The sequence below is a fragment of the Stylophora pistillata genome, chromosome 9, assembly GCF_964205215.1.
Source record: "Stylophora pistillata chromosome 9, jaStyPist1.2, whole genome shotgun sequence".
Taxonomy (NCBI): domain Eukaryota; kingdom Metazoa; phylum Cnidaria; class Anthozoa; order Scleractinia; family Pocilloporidae; genus Stylophora; species Stylophora pistillata.
In genome coordinates, this window is record NC_142527.1 from 29,409,811 (window position 1) to 29,421,960 (window position 12,150).

Sequence of the window (12,150 nt, forward strand, 5' to 3'; positions counted from 1 at the left end):
AAGAGTTTTGTTTCTGTATTCAGAGAATGGTTAAACTGCTTTTTAAAAATCGCTGAAAAGACAGATTTCATGCAGTGGAAGATTTTGACGATAAACTCGTAAAAGTTCTTAAATTTGCGTTGAATGCGAAACTGATGTAATCAAAGTATTCTGTATTCCTGTCTGGGGAACTTACAGTCATCCGAGAAGGTAATACTAATTACAACGATGGATTATGCACGTCCCGTTGCTAAAGAACAACAAAACTGCGTAAGACACGTTTGATGGTTGGAATGCAATGGAGCTTGACACCGCATACATTTATGTCAAGATAACAGAGTTGTAAGATACACGTCGTACTCAAGTGATATTGCAGCTTCTATCATTGACACCACCAACAGAAATCACATTTCTTGAGGAATTTTATAGTACCAAATCTCATACACATTATACAAAGTGCGGAGTCAAACTGGGCATTATTTGGTTCGTCTACTGAAGCGAGGTAGAGAGGTAAGATCAGTGGTTAAAAATATTGCGTCAAAATTTAAAGATAATTGTTTCGCAAATCAAAGTTTTCTTGTATTTTAATCTATCGTTCGTTGTGAACTGGTAATATTTTACCGAAACGTAAAACTTTTAGCGTTGCATTGAGAATCGTTTGTCGGTTTTTCTGGTGGGCTGGTTGTTTAACCACAAGCTTTCTGCAATGCTGATGCTAGTGACAGCTTTCATGGCTTTAACCCGACCTCTCTATGGAGAGTCTTGACATAAATAATTTTGTTTATAGATGGTGAAATAGAAAATCATTTGCGATTTATGAAGTTATTTCCAAGGCGCTTGTACGTATTGATTTTTTTTGCACGCTAATGTGCGCTGTTTGTAACACCTTTGTCACCGACCTTCCGTTTATTTCGAACCTTAGCTTGACATCTCTACAACTCCGCTGCGGAAATTCAGCTTTTTCTTTTTGTTGCGCGTTGCCAGCAAAGAGAATTTTGTAATCCAGACCTTAATGTTTACTTTCAATAATGTAAAACGTGCTCGTAGAGATTTTCTGTTCGTATTCGCGATTGAATTGTGGCCATATACATGCGCTACTTCTTGTTTGCAATTCGAAAACAGCTGAAATTGAATAGATAATTGCCCGCCCGTACCATCATAAAGGAACCAAATAACAACAACAGAGAAAATGACCAGCTTAGATTTCTGTACCACTTTTTTGAAGGATTTTAGCTTTGGATTTTGACCGCTAGAACACTTAAGGAATGGAATTCTGTTGATGGAATGGTGGTGTATTTTGAAATTGTACAATGTTTATCTTACTGCCGTGACAGGCTATTGCTTCTTCAATTCCCACCAACCGGTAATGCCTACGAGCAATCTTAAGTGAAATGTTTATAAGTGTAATATCAACTATGTATTTTGATCGAGTATTCTGTGGCACTCTATTTGGTCCTGCCTTCGATTTTTTCGGCAGTAATTGGCGCGACAAATCGAAGCGGGATTGCTGATAAGTTTCGTCAATGATACGATCGTAATATGGCGGAATTTGGGTGCCCAGTTGTTCGTTTTTTCAGCTCGTTTTATTGTTTCAGTGCTTTTGATATCCATTCTTTCAAGTTATTTTGACTTTTTGAAGACTACGTGAGGGCTGTCTGTTGTACAAAACGCTTTGGAAATAACTAGCAGTTTACCACCAGCTGTAGAAAATCGACCTTGATGACAGCAGATAGTGGTATGCAAATTTAAAAGCTCAAAATGTTTTGATATATCTATCTTATGCTCTCACCTTCAATGTTTAAGCATGTAGAACATAACATTTATTTTTCCCTCAGTCGTTATCCTTGAGCATGTCCCACTGTTTGTACACATTTTATGGTAGTGTTAATTGTTACTTAATATTTTGCATCCCCTGTTGGAAGTGTTAATTAAATTTTACAGTTCTGTAAGTTGTAATCGAATTTTTGTTACCCTGAAGTCAAAGTTTCCTTTTTTAAAGAAATCCTCGCGAGGTCTCATCATGCGCTCATTTACTAATGAGTGTCGTAAAAAAGTGGCTCCCATTTACTTGGTTTTGGTCAGTGATAGTGTCACATACTACAAGAACATTTCAGGCATGACATAACTTTAAAATAATAATAGCTTCTGTGCCAATACAGAGCTACTGTTTCAATTACTAATAATAGTAGTTAAATAATCTTTTGAATGCTCTATTTTTGTCATCCAATATAAGTGAGTTCTCTTTTTGAACTGAACTGAATCTGATCTGTCTCTTTTCCTTTGCAAGGCTGAGGTAATTTTTGACAAAGTAAACAAATCCTGCCATTTTACTGAGTTTCTTGACCTTTCTGTTTGCATCAGGCTCTTAATGAGGCTTAATTGAGATGTATCATAATAAAACATCTATAACATAACTACTCACAAAACACAGCCACGGATATCTCAGTTCTTATGAGTGATTTATCCTTTGAGAGGAGGTTTTGTCTGTGAACTTGTCTTTTTCCTGAACAGTAGAGAAGTCCTCCTTCACCTCAGACGGTTGTCAGTGGCTCAGTCGATTCTAAGTTTAATTATATATCAAGGATATTTTCTTTTGAAAATCTTTTGCCATTACAGACTGTAGCTATGTCTTTTAAGAGCAGTTTCAGGTGTTTGTTAGGATCATAGGCATTAAGATCTTAAATGCACATGCCTTTAATACCTATGGGGAGTAGGGTTGGTGTAGTGGTAAGAGCACTCGCCTCCCACCAATGTGACCCGGGTTCGATTCCCGGACGTGACGCTATAAGTGGGTTGAGTTTGTGTTGGTTCTCTTCTCTGCTTCGAGGGTTTTTCTCTGGGTTCTCCGGTTTTCCTCCCTCACCAAAAACCAACATACAGCTGATTCCAGCTGGCTGTAAGCTGTGCTCTAAGGTCACACTTGGACTGTATAGCCGCTGCCAAGAGGTGCCATTGTAAGCTTTCGGTTGGACCTTGTTGAGCTGCGTCATTGCTGTACTTTGAGATGGCGATTAGCAGAGAATATTATTATTATTATTATTATTATTATTATTTCTCGTGAAGTATAAAATGAACCCAAAATATTGAAATTTAACACGTCCAATTTTCTCTGCAGAATGTAATGAAGTAGAAGTCCTGAACATGGGGAGTCTCACAATGGTGACAGCAGATCCAGGTTCTCCAAGGTCTGTCACTAGCTGTTAATAATCAAATGAGCAAATTGCAAGATTCTCAATTTTGAGTCTGTAAAACATGTTTCAACAGAAACTTCTGTCATCTTCAGTTAATTACTCTACAAAGTGTTGGAAGCTGAATTAACTGAAGATCATAGAAGTTTCTGACGAAACATGTTTTACAGACTCAAAAGTTTTGTCACTTTCCGCCTCCCGGTTAGCTCAATGGATAGAGCGCTGGACTGTTGTGTGGAAGGTCGAGGGTTCGAGCCCCCTGCGGGACCAACACTCAAGGTCTTAAAATAATTGAGAAGAATATGCTACCTTTCTATAACATCAAGAAATGGTTAGATACTCTAGTCTTCTCGGATAGGGACGAATAAATGGAGGTCCCATCTCCTACAGGATTGGGGGTAGGAGACGTTAATTTCCCACGCACGAGATAACTGTGTGATGGATGTACTCCCCTAGGGTGGGATGGGTGGGTTAGGATTGATTGTAAAGCGCTGTTGATCTGTCATTGTAAATAGCACTCTATAAGTGATTAATTGTTAATTGTTGTTAAATTCTTTACTTGCCTGCTAATATCAAGATTCTCAATTTTATGGGGAGGAAATGGCAAGGTCCATTGGCTTCCTGTGGAGGGTGCCCCTGTGGGAAGAGGAGTCTGGTTACATGTTCAGAAATTTAGAGGCTTTGAACACTAATTTGAAATTTATATATTTTGTTTTTTCCATGCTTTGTTAAGGTCCCGAATTGATGTTAGAGATAGAGATGACACTGAAGTGATAAATATTAAAAACTGTCATGGTGGACTAGGTAATATTCTTTTTAGTTCCTGTTTTGATTTAACTTAAACTCTTAACTGAAATTGATTTATTAAGTGTTTTATTGGGTCCTTTTTCAGCTCTTTTCTTTCGGTGCTCTAAATTTTATTTTTAAGTAGGGGAAGGGTGGAATGGACTGTGAGGTGGTTGAAAGTGTTGAATCGTTTTTTACATGCATTTAAGAAAATTCCTTGTGTTTTAAGAGAGGGCGGAAATCATTCAGACTTGATATAGCCAATTTCCGTTTTTTCTTTTTTCAAGGAAAAAAGTGTTGGGTCCTGTTTGACATATAAAGAGCCAAATATAATGCAAGAAGGATGTTTAGAAGTTGTAATTTAATTATATATTATTGATTATTTATTATTGATGGTTATTAATCATGTATTATATATAATTCTCTTAAGAGGATGGGAAGGTGTTGGAGTGGGGATTTTTGAAGGAGTGGGTTAGGGTTGGAATTGTCAAATCAACTTTTACCAGGATTTCAGAAAAAAAATATCTGTTTTGTGAAGAGACTTTGGAAAGAGGGATTTTATCACAATTGGTAGTAATATCACAATCTGATTGGCCAGTTTGCTGTTGTCGATAAGAGCCCAGACAGTGCTGCTTGCGTCAACATGTCGTGTAACGTGTCACACAATGAAAGAATCATTTTAATATTCAGTGGTTTAGCTGTGCCTCATGAGTCCAGTACATTTTAACCACTGTCATGACAAATGTTGTTGATTAGAGTACAGAACATGCTAAATCACTGTTGATTTGATTTTAACAATCACTGAGGAGCTTCCATCACTGGTGATCATTTTCTTTATTCTCCTGACCTTAATGTGTGATTCAGAGGTGATATTGTAAGGAGAAATTACATGCTGGTCACTCTTAGGGTTTGAAGGGTTAAGAACTGGTTGTAATGTATGGTTTTACATTATGATTAGTATAATTTATGATAATTTTGTATTTTTTGGAAGGTATAAAAATAGCTGGTGGGAGATCAGCCCTTGGAGCTGACTTTGGAATCTTTGTCAAGAAAGTTTTGAGTGGAGGTGCTGCTGATCTTGATGGTGAGAATTAGATTGTGACACACCACATCAGATCAGCTTGGCTCTGAAAGGGCTTGAAAATTTTCATCCCTATGTTTACTTAGGAATTGTCAGACGCTCTGTAACTGCGAGGAGATTTTAGTGTCAGTGGTAAATGTTTATGAAGGAAATTTTTAACTCAAATATGACCTCTCAGGTTTGATCCTTGTAACCAGTCTGTAGAACCCCCTGCTTCTAAGATCTATAACAGGATCTTTTCATTTTTATTAGGACAACTGAGAGAGGGAGATCAACTTTTAGAAGTAAATGGGTGCAGCCTGCTTGGGGTGTCAAATGACAAGTAAGTTGCTAATTGATAAACAGATCAACAGTCTCAAGAATTATGATAGCATTTGTCTTTGAAGGTGTTGTCATCATTGGGCTATAAGTCATTTGGCTATGAATTTATTAATATTTTTTGTTGTTGTTGTTGTTGTTGTTGTTGTCATTTAGGGCAATGTCACTCTTGCGCAATGCTGCCCAGACTAACAATGCAAAAATGGTTGTGAGCAGAGATGTCCAGGCCAGGTAGAATGAGATTTCAGATTACCTAATAGTATTTAATTATAATTAATAATCACATATAATTTATATATTTATTTATGCAGTCATTAAATGTTTGACTGATTTTTTTTTTTTTTTTTTTAATTTTTTTATTATTTTTTTTATTTATTAATACAGCATTATTTATTACACTTACACATGTACTTACACTATAATTACTTTTTACACCATGTTAAAACTACATTAACTTACACTACTTACAATACATATATAACAATACAGTTACACTAGTCAAATTTAATTACAGTTGATCTATTCACCACATTATTGTTTGCATGTTAATTGTCGAGTAACTACTGAGAATTGTGTTTGCTATTTAAACTACAAGGGAATGTTTGACTGATTTTGCATCATAATAAATGGCATTGATATGGAATCTCTGCAGTCTTCAGTGATCATTTTATTTTCAGTTATTTAAAGTAGTCTTTTTTTAATGTCTTCAGTAAGATATTTACAAAAGGCTTGTCTTGCATGTTACATAATTATTAAGATGTTAACACGGTTTCTTCCAGGCAAGAGTTTGTAAAATTGATGACAGCGTTAAATGGTGGATCCACATTATCAGGTCTAACCAATGGTTCTTCAGCACCAGGATTAACAAGGAGCAGCAGTTTTGGTAGTTCACGAGCCTCAACCCCTTCGCCAACCATGGGTAAGTAAAACTGGTGAAAAATGCTGCAAAACATTCTGTGCTTTTACACATACACCTTTATGTTATGATTCAGTTTTGTTTAGTCAGATATTGTGATCCATCGTTGGTATCAAGTCTGATTATCTTGTGTTACAACAATCTCAAAGTCTTTACTTGTTTAAACAAGCAGAGACTTTGAGACAAATTGAAATTTGGTGATCAATCAACGAACTTTTGAAGATTGGCTTGTACAAATTCCCATTCCCCCCTGTGGCAAAGATTGTGTTCAAATATTTTCATTTATAGCTGATTATTAATAAGTTAGCTTTGCTCTTTTTCCAAAGGGAAACGTTCCTGGGTGATGACTGCTGGCCGGATGTCACCTCTAATGGGTGGGAGACATGGCAGTCCTGTCTTGTCACCCACCAGTTCACTTGATAGACCTTCTGCCAGTCTTCAGAGGATGTATTCCATGGACCTGCCAACACTTTCAGTTGGTCCTCCTGTGGTTCAACACACCCCTGGTAAGTCTGTGCCTCTGTGATTGGGATTGATTTATGAAAAGATTTTGTTTTTTATTTAATTTGCACTTTGTGAATTGAGATAGAGGATTGAAGCAAATAGGGGAAAATGACTGTGGGAGAGATGGGGTCAAGAAATCACTGGGTGCACATTTCTTAAGGAGGGGTGGAATATCATACCAGCTTGTATGCAGGTCATAACATTTTGAAAACAGCAGAAAAGAGGAAAATACTCATGATAAAAGGGTTCAAAATGTGAAATTGCAAGTCATAAGATGTGAGACAATGAAAACCATGTTAAGGGATTCACTCTAAAGCACATCTTGAGGAACATTTATCTTTTATGAAGAAAATATTTCTTGCAAGAAATCTTTTATCTGTTATTTACACTAAAACATGGTTTATAATGTTCACAGGGGCTCATGAACCTCCATCTTACAACTCAAGTCTCCAAAAACTGTCCACACCAGCAAGCAGAACACAGTACACCCGTCACCTCAATGGTGAAGCTCATTCTCCGGATGAATCACCTGAATTCAATGGAAGTGGACATCTAACTGTAGAACAGCAAAGCGTTTCATCAGAGTTCACAAATGATTCTGGTCTGCCCACTGATAGACATTCAAATAGCTCTTCTCCAACATTTGACCATCCTGGTGAACTGCAAACCATACAGATTCGGTACTCAACTGGACTTGGGCTGTGTATTGTTGGTGGTACAAACAGACCTGAGGGGCCACATATCTATGTTGATGACATTATTGAGGGAGGAGACTCCCACAAGGTACAATTAGCACGAGTGACGTACGTTTTACTTTGTCTGTTTGATGTTAACTTTATATTTAAAATTTCATATTTTTCTTTTTCCAGTATTTATACTGATAAACAAGTATATTAAGTACAGAGTTTGCGAAAAATATCCTACTTTTCTTATTCACAATGTATTCAGCAGTTTTTCCAAAAAGAGATTTTTTTTAAACTATAATTTATTTGGTGTTTTTAACCCAAAATTGATGCCTTTTTGCAGAAAAAATACAACATTCATTTTATTTTTTACATCTTCATTTAGAGAATTGGGTGAAATTTAAAAACCAAATTTTTACAACAAATTTTGCATTCAATTCCTGCTTTGTTTTAAGTTAAAATGTTTGTTAGCTTTTTAGGTTTGTCATGCCATATAATTCATTTATGTCAGAGTTCTGTAATGCCAACTTTGATTACTTCAAAAATCAACAAGTTATTCTTTTTCTTGCTCTTCTTGTAATAAACAAAGATTTTCGTTCTTTATGGAGAGATAAAATGCATTTGTATTCCTTGGTCTCTGTTTTGTTATCTTCAGACATTCATCACTGTGTATGTTTAGTGTATTTATTATCACATATACAGAGGCTTTGTTTTAATTCAATGGTCAAGAAAAATTGTACAGCTTTCATCGGAGATCTATTTTTTTTTTGTTTGCTTTTTTTTTTTATTATCCTAAATTACATTATATCAGCTTTAAAACCAGAGCTCTTCAGTTGACATAAGAAATGATGTATATTATGAAGACTTGTATTCTCAGGAATAGGAAATTGGCTTCAAATATTGAGCAGCTGTCATTTGACTCACTGAAACATGATGCATATTAATTTTTTGGTTTCAAAAATTGGCAAACTGTATAGTTTTTGTCTTTTACAATCAATTTAGAAGCTTTGGTTTTTTTGCCTAGCCTGATACTTGTGAATATGACTTGGAACCGAAATTTACAATCTTTGCGCAGGGTCTCTGCTGGAGCTTTCTTTGAAACAGTATGAAGTCAATAGTTGGCTTTAATTGACCTTCTTTTATTTTGTTAAGAAATAATTCGAACCTATCATTTGAAGGTCCTTAAAGCGCCAACGGATTGTTTAATTGTCCTATTGTCAAATGACCTGTTCTTGAACTCATAATTGCAAGATTCTTTTCATAATCGCAGGTGAAGATGATTTGCATTTTTGGTTTTTGAATTTAATTTGAAATTAATCCATTCTAGATTCTTCTGGTCACCTGTAATAGGTACCTGTTTTGGGTATAAACAGTTATTGATGTACATCTAAATTCAAAATGCAGGGCTCTAGAGCCATACCACGTTTTTTCTTTTTTCAAGGCAAAGGTTTATAATTTTCCCCAACAGGACAGAAGACTCAAGAAAGGTGATCGGCTCATCTACATTAATGGAGAAACTCTCATTGGAGTTACCCATGAGCAAGCAAAATCTCTTTTGACAAGACTTAAACTGAGGTATTACTTTCACTAAATTTTGTTTGTCTTATTCGTGACTTGTTGTGTCTTCTGTTATTATTTTTTTTTTTATCTGCCCTGACAGATTTATGTATCCTGGTCTTAACAGCTCAAAAGTATAATTTATGACAACAGTGTTTAGCTTCCTGAAAGAATATTTTTGCACTTTATCAGTCAAACATGTTTTTAGAATTAATGATTTTGTCCGGGACCAGTTGTTTTGATGTAATAATTTTTAAAATGCCAGGTATATATTACAAAAAAAGAAAAATGTCAAATGAAATGTGCTATTGGTAGGAAAACATTTTATTGATAATAAAAAGTGTTCCCAGAAACTATACAAAAGACAATCCATGGAAATAAGAAAATTTTTTTTATGTAACCATATTTTTCTTTGTTTATTGTCACACATAAACTTGTCATGAGTAATAATCTCCTAGTAATAGACATCATAGTCTTTTAAAGTAGTACATTTTCAGTAGTAAGTGATAAAAGTTTACCATTTAAGCTCATGGACAAAGTATAATGTAGATAATAAATTGAACTTGAAATTTCTATGGGTGTTAGTTAAAGAATAATCATATCTGAATAGACAACTGTTCTTTGTGTAACCATGTGAGAGAAGGCCATAACAGTAATGTTGATTTATTTATAAACAGGGGACAAGACACAGAAGTAACGTTTATTCGAGGCGGCCATAGACCTGGAAGTCATACACCTAATGGCTCAGCAAGTCCAGCACACAACAGTCCAAGACGGAACTCTGAAAATGGATTCCCATCAACACAAAATTTTCATCTGAACCTCAGTGGGTTAGACAACTCAAGCTCTCGACCTTCGTCAAGCAGATCGTCCCAAGCAAGTGAACCTGATTTAAGTAACACAGATGTTTTTATGAAAGAGCTGTTGGCAGAGGGTTTAAGCCAACCCGCTAGAACTGGTAGCAGGGAAAGTAGCCTAAGTGTTGAAACTTTCCAAGGTAGTCCACAATCACAGATTTCACCCCCTGCATTATCAGATTCCCAACCAGCTGTTATGCAACCAACTTCGCATCCAGTACAACCTGTGGGAGGTGTCATGAACCATTCAGTGATGCCTAATTCTCACCCACAGCTTGGTAATGGTTTTTACCCAGCACCAAGTGCTGTTCCACAGCGAGTGTTTGGTAGTTTTCAGCCAGCTATGTCATCTACACCAACAACAGTTGATAGCGTACCAAACAGATTTCCTGTGAATGTGGGACAAGCTCCTTGGAGTTCTTCTCCACCTTATGTAAATGGAGTGCTTGGGAATCAACCACGGCTAAACCAACCATCTGTTCCACTTACTGGAAATGGTAAGTTTTGTAATGTTTTTTAATATTTGTTGTCACATCTATATGCGTCAAGTTTTTAGTACCCACCCTTTAAAACCAAGTAGAGAAAAAAAAAATGAGTTGATGCTGCAAATATGTTCCATTGATACTGTCATAGCACATAGGCTCACTAATAATTAGTTTCAAATCTTAATTTGATCTAGAACAGTTTTGTTTACGTATTTATTTCATTCACAAAATTTTATTGTGCCTATCTTATGAAACTTTTTGTCAGTAATATTTGTTGTTTTTCTTCAATTGGTAGAGGAACAAAAATAATAGCAACGTTTTTTAGAACCAGAATTTTGTACAAATAATTGTTGAAGGTGGTACTGTTTTGTCAAACTGAGTTATTCTATTCAAAGCAATGATTATAAAATCATATGAATTATTTATTAGAGACTCTTTTTAAGTGATACAATATTCTTGAACAACAAAAGTAGTGTTAATGCTAATTTCAGTATTTCTGATGTTATTAGCGTGTTGCTGTACGCAATTTTCTGATGAATACTTCTCTGAGGATGTGAGAAATTGCAACTTTTTTCTTCTGGTACTAAATGGCCCTAAGCCAGTAAATTTTGTTTTGGCTTAACTTGTTTATATTCTTACCACGTCTGTTGGAATTGTGGATTCTTTCTACAACACTGAGATGAAAATTTGCATTTAATCACAAGGTATCTGTATTTGAACTATGTACAAAACAAAATATGTACAAGCGTAGTTTCGAGTTTTTTTTTTTCTGTTTTAGACTAGGTTTACACTAGAGGAAATTGTTCCGGATTCGTGATGAATCCGAAACGTTTTAGTACCGGATTCATTCTGCCGTTTACACGAACGTGGACGAATCCGAAATAAAAACTTCCCGGTTTGGTCGTGTCTCCGGAGATTTTGAATCCGGAATTTAAAGTGGGAACTTTGAATCCGATAACTTTTGAATCCGGAAAGTTTTGTCGTGTAACCGCTTTTTTTCTCGAATCCGGATATTATTTCCACCTGCAATCTTTTGAGTTTGCGGTGAAACCAAAATGGATCTGGTACCAACATTGCTGGCGGTCTCCGGTTACCTAATCTTGTTGCAGGTTCAGGCGATAAATTTTATCATGTGTACCGCAGTATTTCTGAAGAAACGCAAATTATTATTGCAAGGAAGTTTAACGTCAGCCACACTTAATCGCCGACGACGTAGACTGCTTGGCATCTGGATCTACTCTAGCCTTTTTCTGTGGCATCTGGATCTACTCTAGCCTTTTTTGGGGGAGGCATTTTCACTTTGACGATCGAACGACGAAACAACACTGGGCTTGGTAACCATTTCATTTCGAATGTTCCCAGAGTTGTCGTTGTGTGTAAACGGTCAGGAATCCGAATATCCTTTCAGTGTAAACGCCTACGAATCCAAATACTCCAAAATTGATGAATCCGGAAACATTTACGAATCCGGAAAACTCTCCTCTAGTGTAAACCTAGTCTTAGAAACCTTTTGGGCTGGTTTGTGCAGCACGTAAATTTCATTCTAGATTTTAAGTGAAACTTCACTGTCATTAGCGTAAGAAATTAGAATTTATCATTGTTGTAACGATGGTGTCATATGTATCACCTCAAGTGTTACAAACCATGAAGATTCACAATAACCAATTTTTGAGGAAATGTTTCAACAGATAAATACAATGAATTGATAAATCGTATAGAAAGTAAGTATGAAAGATTTAGCGAGTACATTACATATCGTCCATGTTTCCATGTTTGTTTTCATTTCATGCGTGAAT

The 12,150-nt window shown here is 35.9% G+C and overlaps 1 protein-coding gene across 2 annotated transcripts in view; it reads left to right on the forward strand.

Moving 5' to 3' along the window:
* Positions 1-240: 240 nt before the first annotated feature.
* LOC111338574 (uncharacterized) overlaps positions 241-12,150 on the forward strand; it is a 23,401-nt gene continuing 11,491 nt past the window's right edge. Inside the window, exons 1-11 of one of the 2 annotated variants that reach the window (XM_088732224.1) lie at positions 241-489; positions 3,095-3,164; positions 3,901-3,971; positions 4,945-5,037; positions 5,287-5,356; positions 5,509-5,583; positions 6,132-6,271; positions 6,595-6,774; positions 7,188-7,555; positions 8,897-9,030; positions 9,690-10,366. In XM_088732224.1, the coding sequence (XP_088588350.1) occupies positions 3,121-3,164; positions 3,901-3,971; positions 4,945-5,037; positions 5,287-5,356; positions 5,509-5,583; positions 6,132-6,271; positions 6,595-6,774; positions 7,188-7,555; positions 8,897-9,030; positions 9,690-10,366 (1,852 nt within the window). In that variant the 5' untranslated portion in view covers positions 241-489; positions 3,095-3,120. Of the gene's footprint in view, positions 490-3,094; positions 3,165-3,900; positions 3,972-4,944; positions 5,038-5,286; positions 5,357-5,508; positions 5,584-6,131; positions 6,272-6,594; positions 6,775-7,187; positions 7,556-8,896; positions 9,031-9,689; positions 10,367-12,150 lie in introns of those variants that run through there. The other variant, XM_088732223.1, reaches the window with a different exon arrangement.